Source organism: Neolamprologus multifasciatus, chromosome 4 (assembly GCF_963576455.1).
Source record: "Neolamprologus multifasciatus chromosome 4, fNeoMul1.2, whole genome shotgun sequence".
Lineage (NCBI taxonomy): Eukaryota > Metazoa > Chordata > Actinopteri > Cichliformes > Cichlidae > Neolamprologus > Neolamprologus multifasciatus.
This window is the reverse complement of record NC_140442.1, coordinates 14,788,889-14,811,300: the sequence shown is the minus strand read 5'-3', so window position 1 is coordinate 14,811,300 and position 22,412 is coordinate 14,788,889. Positions and strand designations below refer to the sequence as shown.

Sequence of the window (22,412 nt, the reverse complement as noted above, 5' to 3'; positions counted from 1 at the left end):
TCCAGAGTGATATTCTGTCACCACTGAAACAGCGCTTTTGCATTGTTGTTTGTGGAGTGTTTACCCACTGGGACAGCAATAGAAGTAATTCAATATACCTGGAAAATCAGCACAGCATGTGGGAGCAGTGGAGGAGAGGATTTTAACAGTGACTTATTGCCTCCTGGTGGATTTTTTTTTTTTTTTTTTTTTTTTTTTAAGGATCTGCACACTTGACGTCTATAATATAGTTGATCGCTGCCACCTGCTGGTGTGCTCAGTCCTTTAAGCGACTAAGAATGTTCAAAAAAGCTGATTTTAACCTGTCATGGAGGTCTGTATTATCTCCAAAAGGGTCATTTGATGTACAGTCAGCAAAAAACACGTAATCAACAAGCAAAATGCAGTAAATATACAATAAAAGCATTAAGAGCATAGCGTGCTATTCAAAAGACTAATGGCAAACTTCTCTGAGAAAGGGTGGCTAGAGTCATCCAGGATAGGCTGGGCCTGTCCTTACCTTGTACAGGTTATGAAGGTGATTCAGGGTCACACCTGCAATTTTGCTACACTGTTGCTGTTTTGTTTTTTTGGTTTTTTTTGGGTGGGGTGGGGGGTGGGGGGTAGGTTTAGTGAGCGTTCCAGCTGATAAAAGAGAACGTGAGAACAAATTCAATAAAACTCTCATAAAAGTGCTGTTGACGTGGAAACCACAGAGCTTGTAGTTAAAGTGCATGCGTGATTGGGTTGTTCTACAGACGGCATCCACCTGGAGGTCAAAGGTCGACTTACAGCCTTTTCTTGCCTATAAAATAAGGAAAGGCTGTAAAGCTATAAAAACAGTGCCTCGCCCACCTTTATTAGCTAGAATATTATTATTATTATTATTGTTGTTGTTGTTGTTGTTAAATTAAGGGGACTAGGGAAAACGAGATCTGGAAGACCATGAAAATTTTCAAATTAAAACTGCGCATCACTGCGTGCTAGTTTAGCTCACTGGTTGAGAAGGTGCCCATATCCCCATGGCTGCACAGCGTCCAGGGTTCGAATCCAACCTGCAGTCCGTTGCTAAGTATCTTCTCAGACTCTTTCTTGTCTACTCTTTACTGCAAAAACTTGAAGTGCAAAAACAAAATGAAAAAAAAAAACTACACATCATCAATCTGTTACCTTGTTTGACAGAAATCAGTGCATTTCTTTCTTTTTTGTGACTATTTATTGAACAAAAATGTGCATTATGGTTTTGTAAAGGTTTTTTAAAAATAGCTTATTATAAGTTGGATGGGGGAAAGAGATTTTTGCTTTGGGTCTGGCTAAAACTTTTTGGGGTGGGAATGTCAGAATTTCTTCCTGGCAGGAAAAATACTGGAAGGAAACCTTAGCTGCAATTTGTGTGAGATGTGCAGCATCTTGATGAGCCAGAGTGCTTTTAAAAACACATCCAGCCAGTAGTTAAAGCTTTAAACCGAGTTATTTTTATGTTCACAGATAAATATGAGGCAGCACTTTAGGAGAAGTACAGCGTGCCAATTGTTAAGTATGATGGTGCAAATATTATAAGTGGCTTTGAGATTGTTAAAATTGTCACTCCTCACTGAGTGACAGCATCAGCTCGCTATTGTTATTTAGTGTAGAGTGATGATGAAGATGATGGGAGATGTTTCTTTTTGGGCCCAAATTTTTAAGTATTTGATGTTCAGCTCAAATCCAGAATGCTGACTTTTATGTGTGCTGTCTTTCTGAATTTGTTTCTCTGTGTGTGTGTGTGTGTGTGTGTGTGTGTGTGTGTGTGTGTGTGTGTGTGTGTGTGTGTGTGTGTGTGTGTGTGTGTGTGCGTGTGTGTGTGCAGAAATCCTGAAGAAAGGCAGCTCGGTGCACCCTGCACTTCTGAAGGAGGAGGTGGAGGCTGTCCGGGACAAACAGCGAAGTCCTGTCTACTGCGATCAGCTGCTCCAGCACATCAGCTCACTGCCCACAGAGTCCACAGCAAGCTGCACGGAGTGACGCTGCACACGGAGAAACTGAGACAGATGTTTGTGCCTTAACTGTGAAAAACGTGTTCACTTTCTGTTCTTTGAAGTCTATTTAACTGTTTTTGTTTGTTTTTTAGCAAGAGTAGAAAACATTTCCAAGAGCTGTTCATTACCTCACCATTGTTCTAAAGTACTATGAGTTTTATGACTAAATTTTCTTTTTAAAAAAAGAAAAAGATTTTTTAATAATTTCTTTTTATTCATGTACAGTGTCTCCTTAATTTACTGTGTTCTACATTCATTCCTCGCGCTGCACTCATTTGGCTCTGTTTGATTTTAAGAAAAATGTTTTAAAAATGGTGTATGTGTGGTTGTTTGTGCATATCCTGTTTGTACTAAACCGGTCAGAGGAGCTGGTCATGTGATTTTTGCCTTCAAAATAAAAGCACACAAGCTTTTCTTATATTTGTCCAAACCGACTTGATTGGATGTTTAAATCCAGGTTATATTTCATGAAATCTGATCCTTTAAATAGGACATTATAGATTTCTGCAGCACCACACTGATAAGAGCAGCGCTCCTGTATCCATCCTTTTCACAATCTGCTGATTCTCGCTCATCTATTTGAGATCTGCCTCCAACATGTAGCCACCCGCGTACTGATAGCAGAGCTCCATCCATGCCGTGTGTCTAAACAGCGACTTTTGCATCCACCCAGCCGGCCGTGACACAAACATCCCGTCCTGTGTTCTTTCACCATGCTGCAGATCGGAGATGAGGTGGTGTATTTCTCGGTGGTGTTTCTGCTGGTTGTACTGGTAACTAGAAGCGCCACTTGGGCCACCCTCCTCACCGCGTTTCTCTACATCTTCATGGTGATGTTCCGCTTCCCTCCGGTGCCGGCGGACCGGGCCGCTCGAGTACTGCGGCCCGGCGCTCTCTCCTCAGGCGGCGGCGTCCCGGTGGTGGCGCACCGCGGTGGAAGCCACGACGCTCCAGAGAACACCTTGGCAGCGATCAGAGAGGTGAGAGCTGGAGAGCTGTAGTGCTCTGATTTATAACCACAGGCCTCTTGTCTCTTATCTACCTGCAGCAAATGACAGGTGCAGGGACATTTAATTATGGAGTTATCTGGAATAACAGCCCCTTGGGTTAAAAGCCATTGCTGAGACATGCTGTCGCTGTTACTTTTGCAGTAAAACCAGGTTTTCTTGGTGTTTTTCACCTGCTTTTTTTTTTTTTTTTTTTTTTTTTGGGGGGGGTTACAAATAAGTGGAAGTAGGTCAGACTCATCTTGCACCTGATTCTGCTCCTGTGCTGTTTATAATCTGATGCCATCTTTATGATGAAGATCTGCTCTCCATCTCACAATGCCTTCTCTTCCTAGCATCTATCCAGATGCCTAAACCTCTGGATGAGATGCTTCTTTTATTTCAACAGGCTGGTTTTCAGCTTTTTATGAGTATGAAGCAAAGATAGAATCTTATCTGTCTTCTGGACAGCACAATTCATCCATCCATGTATATAATCATACATTGGTTCACACAGTATCACTCTGTCCCATTACATCTGCTCTAGGCTAGTAGGAACGGGGCCACCGGAGTGGAACTGGACCTGAGTTTCACAGCCGACGGAGTCCCAGTCCTGATGCACGATGAGACCGTGGACCGAACCACCAATGGGTCTGGACCAATCAGCAAACTTCAGTTTGTTCAGCTCAGGAGACTCAATGCTGCTGCTCACCACAGGATGAAGTAGGCTGCCTATTGATCAGTGATTCAAGCGTGTTTAGGCTAATTAAAAAGAGGAAAGTGTTTGTGAACAATAAGCTGCTCAATGTGGAGTCTTAGAAGTGTGTTTCACCAAAAGTTCACAGTTTTAGAAATGCAGAATCTTTGGTTCTCTTTTTGTCTTTTTTCCCTCTTTATTTTTGTCTATATGTGTATTTTTCAACAAAATGATTTAGTAGTGCATCTCTTTTCATAGACTTAGAATAAAACTAATGGAATGTATACAGTTGTGGTCAAAAACCTTACATACACTCATCATGCTCCAAAAATGACACCTTTATTCTTGCATCTTTCCTCACGGATGAGTCAAATGTCTTGTGGTTGCAAACCTGAGAACACTATACCAAATTTCAGGCATGGTGGTGGTAGCATCAAGCTCTGGGGCTGTTTTGCTGCCAGTTATACTTGTAGATTGTCAATTCAGTCAAGAGGAGTGTTCAAATATCCAGTTTGAGTTAGAAGCAAGAAACTTGTTTATTGCTACCAAAGGCATCTGTTTGAGGTGCAACTTACTGGGAGCATTTAACCAAATATTAGTGGGTGTGTTTCTATACTTTTGACCATGTGTCGATTAGAGAAAATCCAAAATAAATTCAAACTTGTGCACCCACTTCTTGCTTTCAAAGTCATTAAAGATGTGTAATGTGAAATCATCCTGGAAAAAGAACAGCTCAAAGAAATCATATATATTTATGCTTACAATGAGACATTTATGCTCATTGTAAGCATACATGTCTGTATATAAATACAGACATTTATGCTTACAATGAGTTGATGCAAACTTCTGACCACCAGCTTTATACAGATGTAGTTCATAGACCAGTAACCACTAAGAACAGGGAGTTGTGTCAGTTTTCCAATGGTTTCTTTTAATTTGCAGGGACAGATTTAATGTAGAGAAGGTTCCAACTCTGCAGGAAGCTGTGGAGGAATGCATCAGGCACCAGCTGACCATCTTCTTTGATGTCAAAGGTCAACCTGATATGGTACTACATACACAAGGCTCTCGAAGAAAAGAGAAAAACTACACGCTAGCTGAACTAATGCAATGATTGTAATAAAAAAAGAAAGAGACTGACGTTACCGCACAGTTATAGTACTTGTGTTGTTCATTCCCCTGCTTTACAGGCTGTATCAGTGCTTCATAACATGTTTAAGAAGTTCCCGGTGCTTTACAACTCCAGCGTCGTTTCCTCCTTTGAACCCAAAGTCATCTACAAGGTAATTCAAAAGCTCCTGAATTACACTAATCATGAAAATCAGTCAAAAACAACACTAATCATAACGCTTTAGGACAGCGGTCCCCAACCCCCGGGCCTCGGACCGGTACCAGTCCGTGAGTCGTTTGGTACCGGGCCGCGAGAGTTGAGGCTCAGGTGTGAAATGTATAGTTTTCAGGGTTTTCAGCGTTATTTTGTTATCGTTTTTATCATTAACTCGGTTTTCCTGGGTCTTTTCACCTGTGTTATGAATAAATCTCCTTTTTTCGGTACCGGTACTAGTTTTATTTTGTTGTATTTATCCGCGACACCCTAAAGGCCGGTCCGTGAAAATATTGTCGGGCATAAACCGGTCCGTGGCGCAAAAAAGGTTGGAGACCGCTGCTTTAGGATAATGTTGAGGAGGAGGAATTCTGTGAGTGATTTCAGCTTCTCGTAATCAGCCTCTCAGTTTTATGGAGGCAGTGATGTCATTTTGTGTGGCAGTGATGGGCCCTGCTGAGATTTATCACCCAAGACTTTCTTGCTCACCACCGGTACAGATTTAATTCAATACACTGTATTTGTTTAAACGAAATAAAAGGCTCTACTAACTACTAAAACCTGCACCGTGTTGACCTTTGTCCTCTTCTGGTCCACAGATGCGTCAGACTGACCCCCACGTGATCACAGCTCTCACCCACCGGCCCTGGAGACTGAGCCGTTTTGGAGATGGCACACCTCGTTCTCTGTCAACGTGGAGCCAGTTGTGGACCGGTGTTCTGGACGTCTTGTTGGACTGGGCCCACCATCGCGTACTGTGGAAACTTTGTGGGATCTCTGCCATTCTTGTGCAGAAAGACTTCATCTCACGGTAATTGAGAGTTGATAGGTAGTTTATTTTGCCGTAGACTCTGTTGTTGCAGACCAACGGTGACCAACAGGAAGGTGGTTTTGATTCATCTGTTACTCATAAATGATTAACTTCATATTTAGTGTTTAAAAATATTTTTGCTGCGTGAGAATTGCACAATTGAGTTTGTTCTCTTTCCTTTCAATCAGGGACTATGTTCAGTATTGGGCAGAGCGAGGAGTGGAGGTGGTGGGCTGGACTGTTAACACTGCTGTGGAGAAGGAATACTACCAAAACCTGCTGAAGATCAGCTACATGACTGACAGTCTGCTGGAGGACTGTGATCCTCATTATTGAGCGATACCACACAGCCACACACACAGAAATCTTCCAGACTTACAGGTTCTCAATATAACCAAATTAGATCTTAGAAACTCATTGGTTTGACAAAGGGTATAATTAAGAAGTGCAATCATTCATTTCTACTCTTGCGTACAAGTAAATAAAAACCATACCCGATTTAAAGTGGTTAATCTCCCCTTCAAGGCAGCCTCCTTAGGAAGTCCTCTTGCTCTTCCATAAATCTCCTCCGTGTCAAAATGGTGACCCTTCAACTTGAATTCCCTCAGAAATCTCAGGACATCACAGTACACCTCAGAGTGAACAGTGTCAGCCTGGGATGGGAAAAGTCACAGCTCAAAACCTGCTCGGTGCTGCAAAAATGATGAGCGTGCATGGTGTGTAGTGAAATCAAAGAGGCACAAGAACGAGTGGTCACGACTGAAGTGCTGCAGCGCCTCACAAGGAGCTGACTTTTAGGTGGAGATCAGCCAGATTCATAACCAGTGCAGTTTATTTTTAAAGAATAGCAACACATGCCATTTTTCCTTTTAATAATCCTAAAAATCCTATATAATAAAGTGAGAGTGTTGATAATACTGAAAGATAAATTATAAAATGGAATAATGTTTGGTGCTAGCTAATTCTGTGATGCCAACCAGTTCCACAGAAATACACCGGTTTACAGTGCTGTGCAAAAGTCTTGAGCCAACACTTGTTTCTTTATATATCTTCGAGTAATCTTCAGGAGTAGTTCCCAGGCTTCTAGAAGGACATTCAAAGCTCTTCTTTGGATGTTTATGCCTTTTTTGTCAAGATGCTTCAGTAAAGTTGAGGCTCGAGCTCTGCAGAGGCCAATCCATGACCGAGAGTTTCCTATTGTATGTTATCCATGTTGTTTTTACTGCATTGGGAGCGTGTTGGGGATCATCGTCATGCTGTCCACATCATTCAGTCCAGTTCTTGTGTAGTTCAGCATACCTCAGCCTTTTCTCCTCTTTTCCCTTCCTTACGAATGGCTCCGTGACCGCCGTCCTTCCACCGAGACCATTTCTGATGAGCGTTCAGTGAACAGCAGATGGCTCAACTGAAGGTTCAGATGCATCTCTCGGGTTCTGTATCAAACCTGAATTTTCTTTCCTATGTCTTAAGAAGATGACTTTCACATACTGTTCATGTACTGTTCCTGCTCATATATATATCTACAGATGCTGTAGATATATATATAGTTTTTAGAAACTACTACATCTTCTTTTATCCTGCACTTGTCCAGCTTCCTCAAATGCTGTAAGGACCAGCTGCACACCATGCTGGGATTTTTCCGTTTTTGGCTGTTTGGGAATCACCTTGTTGGTGCAAAAATGCTATTTTATATCTGCTAGAAACAAAGTGCCTAAACACACAATTTCAAATGGGTTCTTTGCAAAGTTGTCTGTTATGTGTAGACACATACACATACAATAGGAATTATTCATAGGTCAAGTATTAAGTCCCTTAACAAAAACAAACAAACCGAAATCATTCCCCTGAAAATGATCAGGTACAAGGACTGGACTGAAAATGAGTGAAAAAGCAGCCAAAGTCCAAACAAAAACTTTGAAAGACCTTCAGAAAGCCCAAAGAACTATTGCTCAAGACCACCTTTTGAAAACTTCCAGTAAAATCTGGCTCTTCTTCTAGTTACCTGTAGCTGGCACACAGGCTATACAAACATGCTACACCATGAAGGAACATCTGCAGACTTGTCACCTTTATTCTACTGCCAGCAGTAACACCTCCACCTCACCTGGACCAGGGATAAGCGTTTGCTCTACCTGCTGTGCTGCTGATCTTCCACAGGTTTTACTGCACCTTTAAAGAGACAACAATGTATGTATATAGTTGTTACATAACATTTAGGCATCATATTTAATGCTTGTCATGATCATCTCATGTCACTGCTATGTGATGTTTATTTAATCCTGCAGCTGCACAAAAACACAAGAAACTGTGCTGCATGTAAGACAGTGACAATATATACAATATTGTACAGTGTACAATATAATTGTACACTTCAAAAGTGCAAGCAGAAGCACCAACGCAAATATTTCTATATTGTTTTAATGCGTGTGTCAATAAAAGAGGGTTTTGTTTAATCTGAGAAAAAAGTGGGTCATGAATCATGCGAGGTGACACACGCAGAACATCTCATTCATTACTGTAACTCATTATATTTACTCCTCTGATGTTTCAGGTGTGTTTCTGTGTCCAACTGCTGCTAATAGTTTCATTTACAGGGTCAAAGTTTGCTTTCTTACTTTCTTAATGAACACTTGAGTTGTGCTCGTGTAAAGATAAGTAAAAAAATATATATATCAAAAACAGCAGTATTTGTTTTGTCTTTAACTGCAACACATCTGAGATACAGACATCCAAAGATTTGGAAGTTTTTTTCCCCTAAAGAGGTTGCAGAAGAAACAAAAAGGGGCCTTGGTATCGACCTGGTTACACTCTGACTGAAAACCAGGACGCAAATAAAGATATTTCAATCATGAATTGACGCACTAATGGTGCGAAATGCTGCAAACAATATCAGACCAACGCACAAAATTAACTTTTTGAGCCTCGGAATTGAACTGGGGAAGATCTCCCACAGATGTGTTACTGTTGGTGCACCTGTGCTCACCTGTGTGTACTGTAAACACAGACATCGTTGGTGCATTTGCGGCTTGTTGAATGAGCACATAAACGTCACTCATCTGACCCGATTTTAGTGTTTTATTCGTCCCACTGAGGCCGAATCATCGCGATAACGTGAAATCATCCTGCATTTTCGCTCTCACCTGAGGCAAATTAGTGAAACAAGCTTCATTACACCTCTGCAAGTCTCACTTCACACTCGGGGGACGCTGTCGCTTTAAAGCGCCAAAGGAGGCGTGTAGGCACGTCGAGACGGTGACCGTGTGCGTCTCGTGTCTTACGAATGACTGCCGCTGTTTCAGGTTATGTGACATTGTGGCTGGCCAGGACACCTTAGCACCAAAGTGACTTACATTTTGTAAGTGATCGGGGCACACGGAGAGACGGGACTCTGGCTGTGCACTGGTCGCTAGTTTTTGGGGTTGTTGTGTTTTTTTTACGCGTGGCGCACTGCTCTGCTTCACGAGGTTACCGAACAGTTTGCACACTCTCGTGTCCCAGCTCAGTGGATTGATCAGCTTCTCCCGTCAGAAGAGCTTCTTCTTGGATGTACTTGCTTTGCTTCACACTTCAAAGTGTGGAACTCGGGGGTCACAGGTGAAGACGCCCGCGCATGATGTACACAATTACAAGAGGTCCCAGCAAACTGGTCACGCAGCGACGCACAGGTGAGACTGTGGGGCTAAACTATGAAGCACGGCACACCGGAAAACCCACTTTCACCTCTCCGAACTGCTGATAACAAGTTGTTTTATCCTCTTTGTCTTGCTCTCCAGGGCCCACACAGCAGCTGGACAGCAAAATCAGTGATTTCAAGCACAAACAAACGTCCTGGAATATGCCTGGGTAGGTGCGCAGGTCGTGAAAGGAGACAATTGTAAAGAAATGATTGCATTATAGTTTTTTTTTCAGATACTTCTGGTTGTGATTGTGAATGACTGTGTCCTAGCAGCTGTGGACGTCATCAGCTAGAGACTGCAGCAATTGTTCATCAGCTGATGCCTTGGTGATTGAATAAACCCTGCTCTGGTTTTCTCTGAGCTTGGCCTGCCTACTCTGTTGGTTTTATGATTGGTTTTTAGTTTGAACCAGCCAGGCAGAGTGGCCCTGTTCGTGTGTGTGTGTGACCTTGGATCACAAGGTCCCTCATTCAGCTGTTGTAACTTCTTACTCCTGCTTAACCAGACTTTCTTGGATATATGATATCACTTAAGAAAGTTCCTGCTTGGGAATGATAATGAGCACTTTCTTTCTTGCAGAAATCAACACAGTACTTCTCTTGTCCCCCTTTCAGACTTCCCGCTCCAAAGATTGTTTTCAACCGTCCGAATGGTAAGAAATACCATCACCCTGCTCCAGCTCTGCCCGCACACAATCATCACGAAGAGAGTTTCACCCTGTCACATGAAGAAAATGTCAAGTTTGTCTCTGAGGGTAAGAAAGTGAGAGACTATCCCAATGTTACACTGTATCCTGACACCCATCCCTCACTTGCTGTTTTGTGAATGACATTGTTTTACTATCAAGATGCTAACCAGCCCGCTCCTCTTCCCTCTGAGGCCTCACCCACACAGCTGCTCTGACACTGATAGGCACTGAGCAGAAAAATGCTCTCACGCCCACATCAATCTCCTCTTGACCCACGCTGGCACATGTGCTGAAAGAAATTACATTTCAGGCTTGGGGTTTAAATCTAGGCATCACTTTAAAGAAGAGCACCAAAGCGTTCTGACAGGATTGTTGGGTCTGGTCCGGATTTGAAGTTTGGGCTTCTTTTTAACATTCACAAACCCAGCGGGTCTCCAGAAGATCCCCCACTTGGCTCAGTGGTTCTTACATTGTGTGTCCTGTTGTTGGCATTGAAGCTCAGTCACAGCAGCTCATAAACAACTTGAGTAACCTTGGCACTGACTGGACAAGGGCACAAAGTAGGCCTGACACCGCCTTTCTGCAAAGGCTTCTGTTCAGGTTGGATTGGTTCTTTTCTGTTCACTGAAATACAAATTGTATAATCAAACGTATCCACTGGAGGCTCCTCAAAGTCGTGACCTGGAGACGGCTGCCAAAGTTGAACTTAATCGTAGAGTACAACCACACACACACAAAGTGTGTGACCACGTGCTTCACTGTTTGGAACACAAACATTGGTCAGGAGAGGTGTGTCTCTGAAACAGTTGCTGGACTTTACTTGTTAGGCACTGTGGGTGTGGCCCTGGAGTGTAGGACTGGACAGAGGACATTTTGGTGTTCATGGTGGCTTTACTGACCGAAGTCTTGTGTTTTCAGCCTGGCAGGAGGTGCTACAGCAGGAGGTGGGCCAGGCTGCACAGAAAGCAGTGCATTATAAAGAGGCCACTCCCAGCCCACACATGGACGGTGAGTACAGCTACTGTTTTTCCTTTTTGTGTTATCTTCAGACCCCAAGTCGGTGTTTTTACGCACTGTGACAAAAAAGTCCTGAGACTTTATTTATTTAGTGCAAGTGTAACAATCATATTTCATCTAGCTGCAGCTCACAGGCCTGTAACTGTTGCAACCTGTGCAGTAGGTCGCACTGGTTTATAACGGCCAAATAGCATAGCCCAAAGTCACGGGTCAAATCTGTTGACTCATTTTAATATAGCAATGCATAGGGAAAGCTCACACACACTGTTTTAAATGGTATTTGTAGGTTTTTTAAATGTAACAGTGATCATAATAATACTAAGACCTCTAGCCCAGAACAAAAATCCAAAAATCATGAATAAGATGAGTCAAATAAATACAACTCGTTGGTTCTCCAACTTTTAATGTGGTGGTGTGACTGAGCTGTTGCAGTTCCGCCTTATGACCACCGGAGGGCGATGATCACTTTAGATTCCCAGCAGGCAGACATAACTGAAAAGTCGGCAGTGTTAAATATATATATCGTAGCATTATGTAAGACAGTTTGATGTAAAATATGCTAGTATTTATTTTTAAAGTTTTTACGTTTCTCATTTTTAAATGAGATTTAAAATAAATTTTAAATCGACTTTGAATTTACCACAGTCGCAGTTCCTCCTTGTGACCACAAGAGGGCACTGAAGACTCATTAAAAATGCCGTTGTTGCAGTTTGTGATGGTTTAGCTCACAGGTTGAGTGGATTACCATTTACCACTGGGCTAAATGCAGCAGTGGAGTAGTGTATTGAATAGGTGGTAAGGAAAATTTATAGATTAAGAGAAAAGCGTAATATTTAGTGATTCTTTATTTTTCATCCTTTTGACATATTTATTCTCAACCATCCACACCATGGACAAAGATGTATCTAATGGTTTAATTTCTGTTTTCCTCTCAGACTTTGTGCCCATAGATTTGGATGAATGGTGGGCCCAACGCTTCTTAGAAAACATAGATAAGCTCTCCTGACGCTCCTCTGGGATTCGTTGCTCTCGGACAGTCTGGAGGTGAGACCGCGATGACGGCTCACAAAAGAGGAAGCCTGGGCGGGAGTTCTGATGGGTCAAAGTGCCCACATGTGATTGAAATGGACTGACAGTGCTGATAACAGTGGACAGAGAAACTCCTGAGAACCACTTGAACTTGTGCGGTCACACAGCCGTGTAGACAGACTGCACACAGAAGGATGAAGTCTTAAAACTGAGGTTCATCTTATATTTTCTCTCTCACAGCAGAGATGTTACTTTGAAATGCAGTAAAATTGTATTTTAAAGAAGTTCCAGATTACAGCTTCATTTCTTTAACCTGGCATTGTGTTTATTTGCTGACAAGACTCCATAAATCCTCACACTATTTGAAATGCCGTCTACCGCCTCCTGAATGCAGCAGAGTCTCCGAGCGCAAACAGCTGCTCAGAAACATTTTAACCCCACAAAACTAAACAAGAGCGTAAGAAAATGGTTCAAGCAAAAAAAGTGAGAACAGCAAAAGATTACAAACGACCAGGCTGAATTTCAAATGTTGGCTAAAATTGCAAAATCTGGCACTGGCCTTGGCAGAAGATTTACTCTTAAGTGTCCTTGTGATTGAGCTGGACAACGTTTTTCTGCACAGTTTGTACCTCAAAGACGAGGTTGTTACTCTGAAAAATCAGATTATCTGGAAACTTAAGTGGCACATTTCCAAAAGGAAGACCAATAAAGCTTCCTCATAAATCCAAACTTGGAAAATATCAGATATTTAAGATGAGTTCAGCGCTCACTGAGAAGCCTGGAGTATTCATGATGTGATTAAGAATGAGCCTGACTATTAACTGAAAGTACACTAAGAGAGCGTAATGGCAAAGTCACACTATAACAACAGACGGGTGCAACCATGACCTTCATGTCCTGTTAATGGCAGGACCAAAGAACACAAAGCGTAGAGACACTGAAGTATTTATGGAGAATCTTCAGGCAGTTCCTGTTTCAGCCTTCACGCCTGCTGCACCGGTGGAAATGAAAGACTTGAGGGGAAAAGAGGTGGCGTATTCTTTACAAAGTCTAGTTCTCTGGCTTTATCAACCATTGAGCTGCTGCGAATGCTCCAGTCTACAGGCCGCTTTCACCAAAGCAGAGCGTGTCTGCGGGCAGCTCTCAGTGCTTCTCTAAAGCTTTGGTCAGGAGGTCGTTGAGGCGGGAAATCATCGGTCGAGGATCATCGTTCAAGCCGGCTGCGATCATGGCATTGTCATAGATCTGGAAAAAATAAAAGAAGTAAAACTATAGAAGCTGCACTGCTACCAGTTAAAACAAATTACCATAAAATCTCTCCAATGAACAAGCTAATGGCATCCTGCCTGAAGAGAAAGGCTGGGCAACATTTTACACTGATAATAACATGCTTATTGTATCAGTATTGGCAATATTAGCCCTGCATTTACCAAAATTTGCAGTATCTTACAGCACTACAACACAGCCCTTATTTTTTCATTAGAACACATTTCATTATGGTTCTTCTAAATATAAGGAAAGTGTTAAAAATCATGATATGACATGTTTGTTTTTTTTGGTTTAGAAATCATTAATGGAAAAAATGGGCAAAGAGCAAATAGAGATGAAATAACTGTGAGCACAGTACCTGCTCCAGTAATAATCCAGCCAGCTCAGAGTTTGTGTCCTTCAGTGCGAACAACTTCTTGATCAGATCGTGTCTGTGAGAAAGCAGAGCGCAGTCAGAAGAGGACAAAAACCCACTTTCTCCCACTCTCCACCCAGTACAATTTGTCCACACACACACACACCCTGCATTGATCTCCAGTGTGGGCTGCAGTATTTGGGCTCTCTCCTCAGCAGTGCGGGCCAGCTGCTGGGTGCGGAGGAAGTGGCGTGCGGCGCCCATTTCCAGCACTGTGATCATGGCCGGGTGGGTGTCCAGACGAGGCGTCAGCTAAAGTGCCAGAGGAGAAAATTAACTACAGCACACGGTGATAACAAAGAGACGTTTAAATCTGTTTCTCAAGGTGCTTAACATGAAATGGTTGTTACCAAAACCGAGGACAAACTGTGACGCCCATTGTTACTGAATGTCCATTTAATGATGCAGGAAATGTGTAAATGTTCATTTCCCTTAAAGTTTTATTCATATAGCACCAAATCACAACAACAGTTCAGGTTAAACACCCTGCAATATTACAGAGAAAACCCCAAAAATCAGGTGACTTCCTGTGAGGAAGCACTCTGTCGACAGTGGGAAGGAAAACTCCCTTTTAACAGGAAGAAGCCTCCAGCAGAAACGGGCTCAGCGAGGGGCGGCCGTTATGTTTTTATTACTACTCTGTACAGAGAAGAATCCAATCAGCTGATTTCCTGTCCTCTGATTAACGATCTTCTGTCCTCTTCTCTGACTGTCTCGTCCTTTTTGTGACCGTTTTATGTTCCTTATAGATTTTTAATCACCATTTCATTATCACCCTCTGATAACATCTGTGATTAGAGCAGGCGCTACTCATACTGATCACTGTGTGACCGAAGAGTCCCATGACCCACAAAACTCCTCATACAGAGCCTGAAGCAGAAAGCTGATTACTCCTGTAGTGACACCCGTTATCTCCACCTGGGGTTTTAGGTTTTGTTGAGCCAAAGAAAGCCTGGTTATGCTGAACTTTGATGTCTCTCATTTGTTCACATTATAAGCTGAGTCAAACTCACAAATAATTGCATTTTCAAGCCGATTTCATCCTGAAATTCCTGACGTGAAGCTTTGGAGCTTCTGTGAAGATGTTGGCTTGTAATCTGTTTACGAACGTAAAAACTAAGGTACGACTCGCCCTAACTGTGTCAGAATTAGTCACACAAACAAGCTTCCACATCATTGTTTTTTATTTACCGACGCGACGGTTAAAATTGAGTCCGTGACAGGAAATCAGCCGATCATTCACCACGGCTCCCAATCTGATTTAACCAGCACTTAGAAAAGTGTTTCTTTAACTTTTCCCATCATACCCTTCTTCAGGACCTAAAGTTCACGCTCTTCCCACAAAACTTTACAAATCTACAACTGTGCAGAAAGAAAAAGGACAAAAAAGAAAGGGAACAAAGCGATCGAAGGTGCGGATAGAGACGACCAACAAGCCTCTAAGAACCCATCAGCCGAATTCAGAAACAGTCATTTCAGGTATCTCAGGCATGCAAATGTTCCTCTCTAACCTTTATGTTAGTCACACGGGGTCCAAGCGAGTTCTTCATCCAGGCCATGAGGTCGTCAGCCTGCTCCTGCGTCAGGCGCTCGGATGCTGCGAGGAAGAAAAGACGATGAGCAGGAGTCAAGTCTACAGCTGCAACAGCGAGAGGCTCTTGTGAAAGACGGGCACACCTGGCTTGCTGTCTTCATACTTCTCCTCCTTGTAGTGATCGACCACGATGTCGGTCTCGACTGAGATCAGCTTCTTCTTGTCAAACTCTCTGAGATGCAGCAGGGTCAGCTCATCAAACTGCTCGTAGCAGAAGAGCACCTGCATACGTGCACGCACGCAAATGGAGACAAGGCAGTTTGTTATAGTGAAGCTATAAGCAGCATCTGTTGTTAATTAATCAGGATAATGATCAGCTCGGGTTACCCGGCTGCTGGCTAACTTGAGTCCAAGTCTTACCTCCATGTCCTTCTGCTTCATGGCTTCGTAGTAGGGGGAGTGCTCTGCGAGATGTCTGTTGGGGGCACACAGGTAGTGGATGTTACGCGTGCCTGCCTTCATGCGGGACGCGTACTCCATCAGATTGGTCTGCTGGCCGGCCGGCAAAGCCGACGACTCAAATCTCAGCAGCTTTGCGATATCCTCCTACAAAGAGCGAGAGCACGGAGCGTGACTCAGACTCAAAGTGTTTCTGCTAACCTTTAAAGTTCTGTGTCATTTCAATGCAAAGCTCTGGTGCCAACCTTGACATCTTGTTCCTGTGTGGTGACGATGCCTTCCCTCATGAAGAGGCCGTAGTCCTCAAAGAACTTGCTGTACTTCTCTGGCTCCTTTTTGCTCTGGTCCAGCAGGAAGCGGATCACCCTCTGCTGCAGAACATCACGAAGCTTCCTAAAGAAAGGAGACGGTAGAGAAATGAGCAAACATCGAGGGGAGAACAAGCGAAGAACAGAAAAATTGACTGCACGCATTTAGTGTAAGGGGTCAGTCTTCTCGCTGATATGCTCTAGTGATGTCAAACGTCTATTTTAATGCATAGTCAAAGCACAGGTTACCGTCATGACTTTGATTTTGCACATGCATATTTTAGAGGAGATTATATTGTAACGAACTATAGTCGTTTCCTCTGGGGTCACGAAACTCTGTGTGGAGCGGTTTCCAGAAGAAGGTGCGCGGTCAATGAGATGCGTGGTTACAGGCGTGTTGGAGATAATTCAGTCCCTTTTTTAAAACACCGTTTTAAAATGGTATTTGTGCTTATATTTGTATTTGTATAGCGCTTTACTAGTCCCTAAGGACCCCAAAGCACTTTACACAACCAGTCATCCACCCATTCACACACACATTCACACACTGGTGATGGCAAGCTACATTGTAGCGACAGCCACCCTGGGGCGCACTGACAGAGGCGAGGCTGCCGGACACTGGCGCCACCGGGCCCTCTGACCACCACCAGTATGCAACGGGTGAAGTGTCTTACCCCAGGACACAACGACCGATACTGTCCAAGCCGGGGCTCGAACCGGCAACCTTCCGATTACAAGACGAACTCCCAACTCTTGAGCCACGATCGCCCCGTTAAAATGCAAATGTATGCAGATGTGGCCTGAGACAGGCTGAACTGAGGGACTGTTATTTGATTAATGAAGAGTAAGTTCCACAATAAAAATACAGATATGGAAATTACAGTATGTTCCCTTCATTAAACCAACCTTATTTCTAAAACAGCTGCATTACTGCTACTGTACCTGATGAGGGCGCTCTCCTGCAGCAGCTCTCTGCTCAGATTCAGAGGGATGTCCTCGCTGTCCACCATACCTAAAAACAAAACAAAAACATTCTGCAAAGTGTTCCGTGAAGAAAAAAATACAGAGAATGCTAGAAGCATTCGAGGAGGAACAAACCTCGAAGGAAGCGCAGCCACTTGGGCAAAATGTCAGTAGCTTTGGTCTGAATCAGGACCTTCCTGCTGTACAGAGCCACGCTGGACCCCATCTCCCTGCTCACATCGAACATGGATGGCTTCTGTTGGCAAATACATTCTTTCGTCACACACTTGACAGGAAACCGGCTTCCTCGACTCAACACTGCTGAAAGGTCGCTAAAGAACAATTTATAAAGCGTACGTTTATGTCATCTATCAGTACTGGACCTGAACACCAGCTGGTTTCCTAAATGAAGATTCTTACAGAGCTTTGCAACCAAACAGCAACTAAAGTAAAGTTTGCATTGTGAAATACTCCTCACCGCTTCGGGGACATAAAAGATGCTCCTGATGTTAAGCGGGGCGTCGGCGCGGTAGTGCAGAGTGTAGCGTGGCTTGTCGTAAGCCTGAGCGACGTAGCGGTAGAACTCCTCGTGCTGCCAGTCACTGATCTCCTTAGGCTCCATCATCCACAAGGCCTGAAGGAAGACAGACAGCGATTATTAAAAATTATTATTTTCATTGTCATAATTTTAATATGTTTGTCTGAAACAGGGCTCTCTTGTAAATGAGACACTGTCTAAATGAAACTACTTGTATAAATAAAGGTTAAAAAAAAAAAAACCCAGTTAAATCATTACATTTCTTTAATACTTCTTTTGTCTCCCACCTCTCCAGGTGCCTAAAATTCTTTAAGGAAACTGCACAACATACACAGCTACGATGTATATCAAATTTGGGCTGACAGCTCTTTGGGAATCAGCTTGTTGGTGCAGAAATACTTTTTTATGCCTGCTGTCTTTGGATTTTTATGCTAGCAACAAAATGCCACAAAATACAATATAAAACGGGTTCTTTGCCAAGTCGTCTGTTATAAACAGACACCAAGATTATTACAGTTAAATACAACTTAACTAAATAAATACTAATGACTGACAGTGCTACCCCTCAGCCTCCTAGTAGACACACCCATGGTATTCATTTCAAAATCCTACGTCGTCTTGTTCTTAAGTTATCCCATACACCAGATTTTTGGAAAGCTTACAGTGACTTTCAGGTTGAGGTCACCAAGATTTGAACTTATCCAGGTTTTTTTAGTAGATGCACCCCATGGTATCAATTTGAAGCTCCTACATCACCTCAATCTCAAGTTATTGCATTCACAAACTTAAGTGTCCACACCACATGCCTGTCCACCCAGTGGGGTGACGACAATACCCCATGAGCCTTTCAGGGCTGAGGGGCAAAAACTACACTTTTGAAAAAAAAAAACCATTTAATCTAACTGAATTGTTTTTTTGGAACTTGTAAAACAAACTAAGGTCAAATAAAATAAAGAAATAATGATAGTTTTACTATTTGTTAGTGCCTTTTAATACTTAAATCATTCATAGGTCAGGATTAAAAAGCAAACAAACAAACAAAAACATTCTGGTTAAAATTGTCAGGTACGAGGACAAACACAAGGAGCAAACGTTTGGCTCCTTGGAGGCAAAATATAAAGAAATCGGGGGCGGCTAAAGACTTTTACACAGTACTGTACAATTGTGCCATTTATTTTGTGAGTTTGGACCATTCAGTGACAATCTTTGCATCCAAAACAGAAGAACAGCAGCTCACCTGCAGAGTGTTGAGCCTCCGTCCATTCAGAAAGATGGGGAAGCTTACAAAGTTGCTGTACTTTGTTACAACCTCTGAAACAGAAACAATAAGTACTGATGCATGAATACGTCTCCACATTGCAGCCATCCTACAGTTACCAAAGCAGCGACAGCACTTTTACCTTTAACTCTGTCCTCAGAGGAAAACTCCTTGCAGTCGTCTTTGAGGTGGAGCACGATTTTTGTTCCTTGTTGAACGCCGGTGGCTTCAGCAATCTCAAAAACCCCAGAGCTGAGGGAGACCATGTGAAATATTGAGGATTACACTTCTGATTCACAGCAGCCCTTCTCAAACCAAGGATACCTCTCTACAGCCACTCTTTGCTCTCACCCATCTGAGGACCACTTGTATCCAGGTGCATCGGGCTCAGACGAGCGAGTGTACACGTCCACGCGGTCGGACACCATGAAGGCGGAGTAGAATCCAACACCAAACTGACCAATGATGGTGCTGCTGGCCTCCGCCTGGTTCTGAAGAGCGTCCAAAAACGCCTAGAGTGGGGAGAAAGTTACAATGATGACAGAGGAGTGAGCATCAGAAAACACGATGCTGCATTTTAAAAGCCAAACTTACAACAGGAGCGCTATATCAGATAAGTAATGTCACAATGAAGCACTCACCTTAGAACCAGAGCGGGCGATAGTGCCCAAGTTAGACACCAGCTCATCCTTGTTCATGCCGATTCCTGTGTCCTGTTGGAATATAGAAATCAGTCACTCAAGAGTTAAGCTATCCTAGTGTGTTGTATCCCATTTACCAGCAGGGGGCAGTAAACCAACTCAGGGCTTCAAGTGCACTAGAAGCACTAGGAACAACCTGCTATAATTATTTATAGCTGGCTGTATGGATCTCAGGACATAAAAAGCAGAGATATGCTACTGATTTAAGTAAGTAACAATGCAAGAAAAGAGTGGGACCTGGGGTGGAGATGGGTTGTAAAGCAGCTTGAACAAATTTAGAATTATCCTGGTTAAGACTGGATACATGGAAAGGTAACAGCTGAGCCATCGGCTGGTGTTTTGCTGGCACCGAGCTCAGCTGATCTGCTAGGATTACGACTCGCTTTCTGATCTAATGTTATCCTTCCTGTTCTAAAACTTGTCCAAAACTTCTAAAGTCAGTAAACAGGTGTACCTGAATGGTGAAGGTGCCCTTTGCTGCATCACTCTGCAGGTGGATCTCCATTGGAGCCGTTTCACCACCTGCTGATATCAATTTGTGGCGCAGTTTTTCCAGTGCGTCGCTGCCGTTAGAGATGAGCTCCCTGATGAAGACCTGAAAGAAAGACAAGTCAGTCAGAGGAGAGCAGTGAAGGTAAACTGTAATGATAGCAGCTTTTGTCCAACTTTATATCACCTCTTTCTCTGAGTACAGGGACCTGGCGACAATATCCAGCAGCTTTTTGGTTTCAGCCTGAAACTCATGTTTGTGGAAACTACCTGAAAAGATCAAAGGCAGAGCAACATTCAGAATTTGAGAACAAGCTTTCATGGGAAATATGTCTGCAGCTGTCCCAGTACCTTGCACAGCTTCTGTATCACTGATGATATTGTGCAGAGGCTCCTCCTCTGGCTCTTTCTCTGCCTCCTGGGTGCTGTAATAATACTGTGGGCTAAAGCCAAGGCAGGCCTGCTGCGAACTCCACACCATGGGGCGACTGCTCCACCTCTGCAGCTGTCCAACCGACAAACCTGATGGCATGACGAGTAAAGATGGTGAGGCCATTTAACAAGGGAGCAGAATCATTTTAGATCCCTCATCATCTCTCTAATCAGGATCTACTTAACCCTCTGAGGCCACAAGTTTACCCAAACAATACCTGAATGCTGCCTACAGTAAAACACAGACCTTCGAGAAAGTGATTCATGGCTTCATGTCATCCAGGCTTGGTTATCACACTAGCTTATATTTGGGCATTAGTCAGGCTCTGCGTTCACATCTCTTGCTTGTTCAAAATGCTGTAGCTCGACTCTTGTATCCAGGTGTACTGAGAAGCAGATTAAAGCATAGAGAGGATCGGGCTTTTGCAGTTGGGCTGTAGGTGACATCTCATGCTACCAGGACTCGCATAAAGACACCAGCAAAAAGCAAAACTAGAGAAAAGTAAGTTCTGAGCAAGGGTCTGTAGTCAACATCTGCACAACCATTGCTTATTTTGGAGAGGGGGGGCTCCATCTTGCTGCCACTTTGATTTGAAACAAAGCAGGTGAAATGGATTTACTCGTTTGAGCAGTGTGCATGAGCCTTCTTTCAGAAAAAATAAAAAAAATAAAAATAAGGGTCTCACCTTTGTGTTTTTAAGTGTTTGTGTAACATTAACGTTAAGTCCTGAATTGAGAACATCCTGGCCTTTTCAATTATATCTTATTTGTTTGGGTGGCCTCTTTTTGCTCAAAAGAGGCAGGAAATTACCAAAAAGGTTCAACTAAAAGACACTTTTTCCTCGGTTCTCGGGGTTTATGGTACGGTACTTCTGTAAGTTTTCCTCAAAGATGGGGGATATTAAACGACAAATGAAATCTATTCAGTTTAGTGTGATGTAACCATGCAATAAAATTTATAAGCGAATCGCTTTAAATTCATTTTTAACCGTTAATCGGTTTCTACTGTAAGACACGTGAGCCGCAGGTTAGTTTAAAAAACATGGCCACAAAGGTTAGCCGAAGCAGAGTTTACATTTAACTGAAATCTTGGTGCTGTCAGCTAGGCGGCTAGGCTAACTTGGCTGGCTAATAAGCACAGCTTACCTCCAGTCAAGGAGCGCGAGACAGGTCGGCTGCTCAGCCCGCGTGTAGATGACACCAGCCGCGAGCTGGCCCTCTGAGAGGAACCGAGAGCGAACCGAGCCAGCGCGAGACAGCGGGACATGCTGACACTCAGGTGGGACCCAAAGACGAAACAAATGACAGGTCAACTGACCGACAGGGACACACGCTGAACTACAGCGGGAAAAGGACCTGCGACTGCGCGCGATAATGACGTCAAAAGGCCGACCGCAATCTGCCTGATGAGAATAGGATGCTCTTCAAACTCTAAGTGCATAATTAAATTTTATGTCGTAATACACGGCTAATCACCTGTGTATATTATATGTGTATATATTTATATTAATCTTTAGTACGGTTATTTATTCGAGTTTTCTGATTACTTAAAATTGAGATTTTTCGTTGTTGCCAATTTACACTTCAAGGTCAAACAGAATGTAAAAGTAGTTATGTTCATGCAAGCAGCATTTATTTTGTAACAATTTGTTACATTTCAAATTGTCAATGGCAAAAATCTGATGGTTCATATTTTTTAAATGTGAAGATTTTTCTTGATCCTGTTCTCACATCAAAATAAACTCTTGGAAACTATGAAAGCTTGTAGTTACCACTGGGGGAAAAATAAAACAAATTTCAAATTACCCATCTCCAAATTT

The 22,412-nt window shown here is 43.0% G+C and overlaps 4 protein-coding genes across 5 annotated transcripts in view; 3 read left to right on the top strand and 1 right to left on the bottom strand.

Annotated features, from left to right (window-relative positions):
- Window positions 1-2,415, top strand: part of dnaaf5 (dynein axonemal assembly factor 5) — a 28,680-nt gene extending 26,265 nt beyond the window's left edge. The window contains exon 13 of the mRNA XM_085156715.1: window positions 1,829-2,415. Coding sequence (XP_085012841.1) covers window positions 1,829-1,983 — 155 coding nt within the window. The 3' untranslated portion in view covers window positions 1,984-2,415. The remainder of the gene's footprint in view (window positions 1-1,828) is intronic.
- A 115-nt stretch (window positions 2,416-2,530) lies between these two features.
- Window positions 2,531-6,200, top strand: LOC146520074 (glycerophosphodiester phosphodiesterase 1-like). The gene is made up of 6 exons (XM_085156719.1): window positions 2,531-2,977; window positions 3,531-3,706; window positions 4,623-4,728; window positions 4,871-4,963; window positions 5,604-5,815; window positions 6,004-6,200. The coding sequence occupies exons 1-6, from the start codon at window positions 2,711-2,713 to the stop codon at window positions 6,149-6,151; spliced, it is 1,002 nt and encodes a 333-aa protein (XP_085012845.1). The 5' UTR covers window positions 2,531-2,710; the 3' UTR covers window positions 6,152-6,200.
- A 2,531-nt stretch (window positions 6,201-8,731) lies between these two features.
- Window positions 8,732-12,683, top strand: LOC146520073 (MAPK regulated corepressor interacting protein 2-like). The gene is made up of 5 exons (XM_085156720.1): window positions 8,732-9,480; window positions 9,589-9,658; window positions 10,107-10,246; window positions 11,099-11,188; window positions 12,133-12,683. The coding sequence occupies exons 1-5, from the start codon at window positions 9,426-9,428 to the stop codon at window positions 12,201-12,203; spliced, it is 426 nt and encodes a 141-aa protein (XP_085012846.1). The 5' UTR covers window positions 8,732-9,425; the 3' UTR covers window positions 12,204-12,683.
- On the bottom strand, window positions 12,025-21,959 carry trap1 (TNF receptor-associated protein 1). 2 transcript variants are annotated; one of them, XM_085156717.1, is made up of 19 exons: window positions 21,739-21,959; window positions 20,512-20,682; window positions 20,348-20,430; window positions 20,126-20,266; window positions 19,612-19,683; window positions 19,322-19,482; window positions 19,113-19,222; window positions 18,950-19,023; window positions 17,653-17,808; window positions 17,310-17,430; window positions 17,154-17,223; window positions 16,149-16,296; window positions 15,865-16,050; window positions 15,588-15,726; window positions 15,422-15,507; window positions 14,017-14,162; window positions 13,854-13,926; window positions 13,365-13,471; window positions 12,025-13,332 (listed from the first exon to the last, which is right to left on the bottom strand). In XM_085156717.1, exons 1-18 carry the CDS (start codon window positions 21,857-21,859, stop codon window positions 13,370-13,372), a joined length of 2,160 nt encoding a protein of 719 aa, XP_085012843.1. In that variant the 5' UTR covers window positions 21,860-21,959; the 3' UTR covers window positions 12,025-13,332; window positions 13,365-13,369. The 2 variants fall into 2 exon arrangements, with proteins under 2 accessions (XP_085012843.1, XP_085012842.1); XM_085156716.1 differs by having other exon boundaries at window positions 12,025-13,471.
- Between the last annotated feature and the right edge of the window lie 453 nt (window positions 21,960-22,412).

Bases quoted from the DNA above. Each gene is read 5' to 3' on its own strand.
- trap1 (XM_085156716.1), bottom strand. From the start codon at position 21,859: ATGTCCCGCTGTCTCGCGCTGGCTCGGTTCGCTCTCGGTTCCTCTCAG. The intron at 20,683-21,738 runs GTAAGCTGTGCT...TCATGCCATCAG, and splicing joins CTCGCGCTCCTTGACTGGAG to GTTTGTCGGTTGGACAGCTG. The intron at 17,224-17,309 runs GTTTGTTCCTCC...TTTTGTTTTTAG, and splicing joins GTGGCTGCGCTTCCTTCGAG to GTATGGTGGACAGCGAGGAC.
- LOC146520073 (XM_085156720.1), top strand. From the start codon at position 9,426: ATGATGTACACAATTACAAGAGGTCCCAGCAAACTGGTCACGCAGCGA. The intron at 10,247-11,098 runs GTAAGAAAGTGA...TTGTGTTTTCAG, and splicing joins TGTCAAGTTTGTCTCTGAGG to CCTGGCAGGAGGTGCTACAG. The intron at 11,189-12,132 runs GTGAGTACAGCT...TTTTCCTCTCAG, and splicing joins TCCCAGCCCACACATGGACG to ACTTTGTGCCCATAGATTTG.
- LOC146520074 (XM_085156719.1), top strand. From the start codon at position 2,711: ATGCTGCAGATCGGAGATGAGGTGGTGTATTTCTCGGTGGTGTTTCTG. The intron at 3,707-4,622 runs GTAGGCTGCCTA...TTTAATTTGCAG, and splicing joins GCTGCTCACCACAGGATGAA to GGACAGATTTAATGTAGAGA. The intron at 4,964-5,603 runs GTAATTCAAAAG...TCTGGTCCACAG, and splicing joins AACCCAAAGTCATCTACAAG to ATGCGTCAGACTGACCCCCA.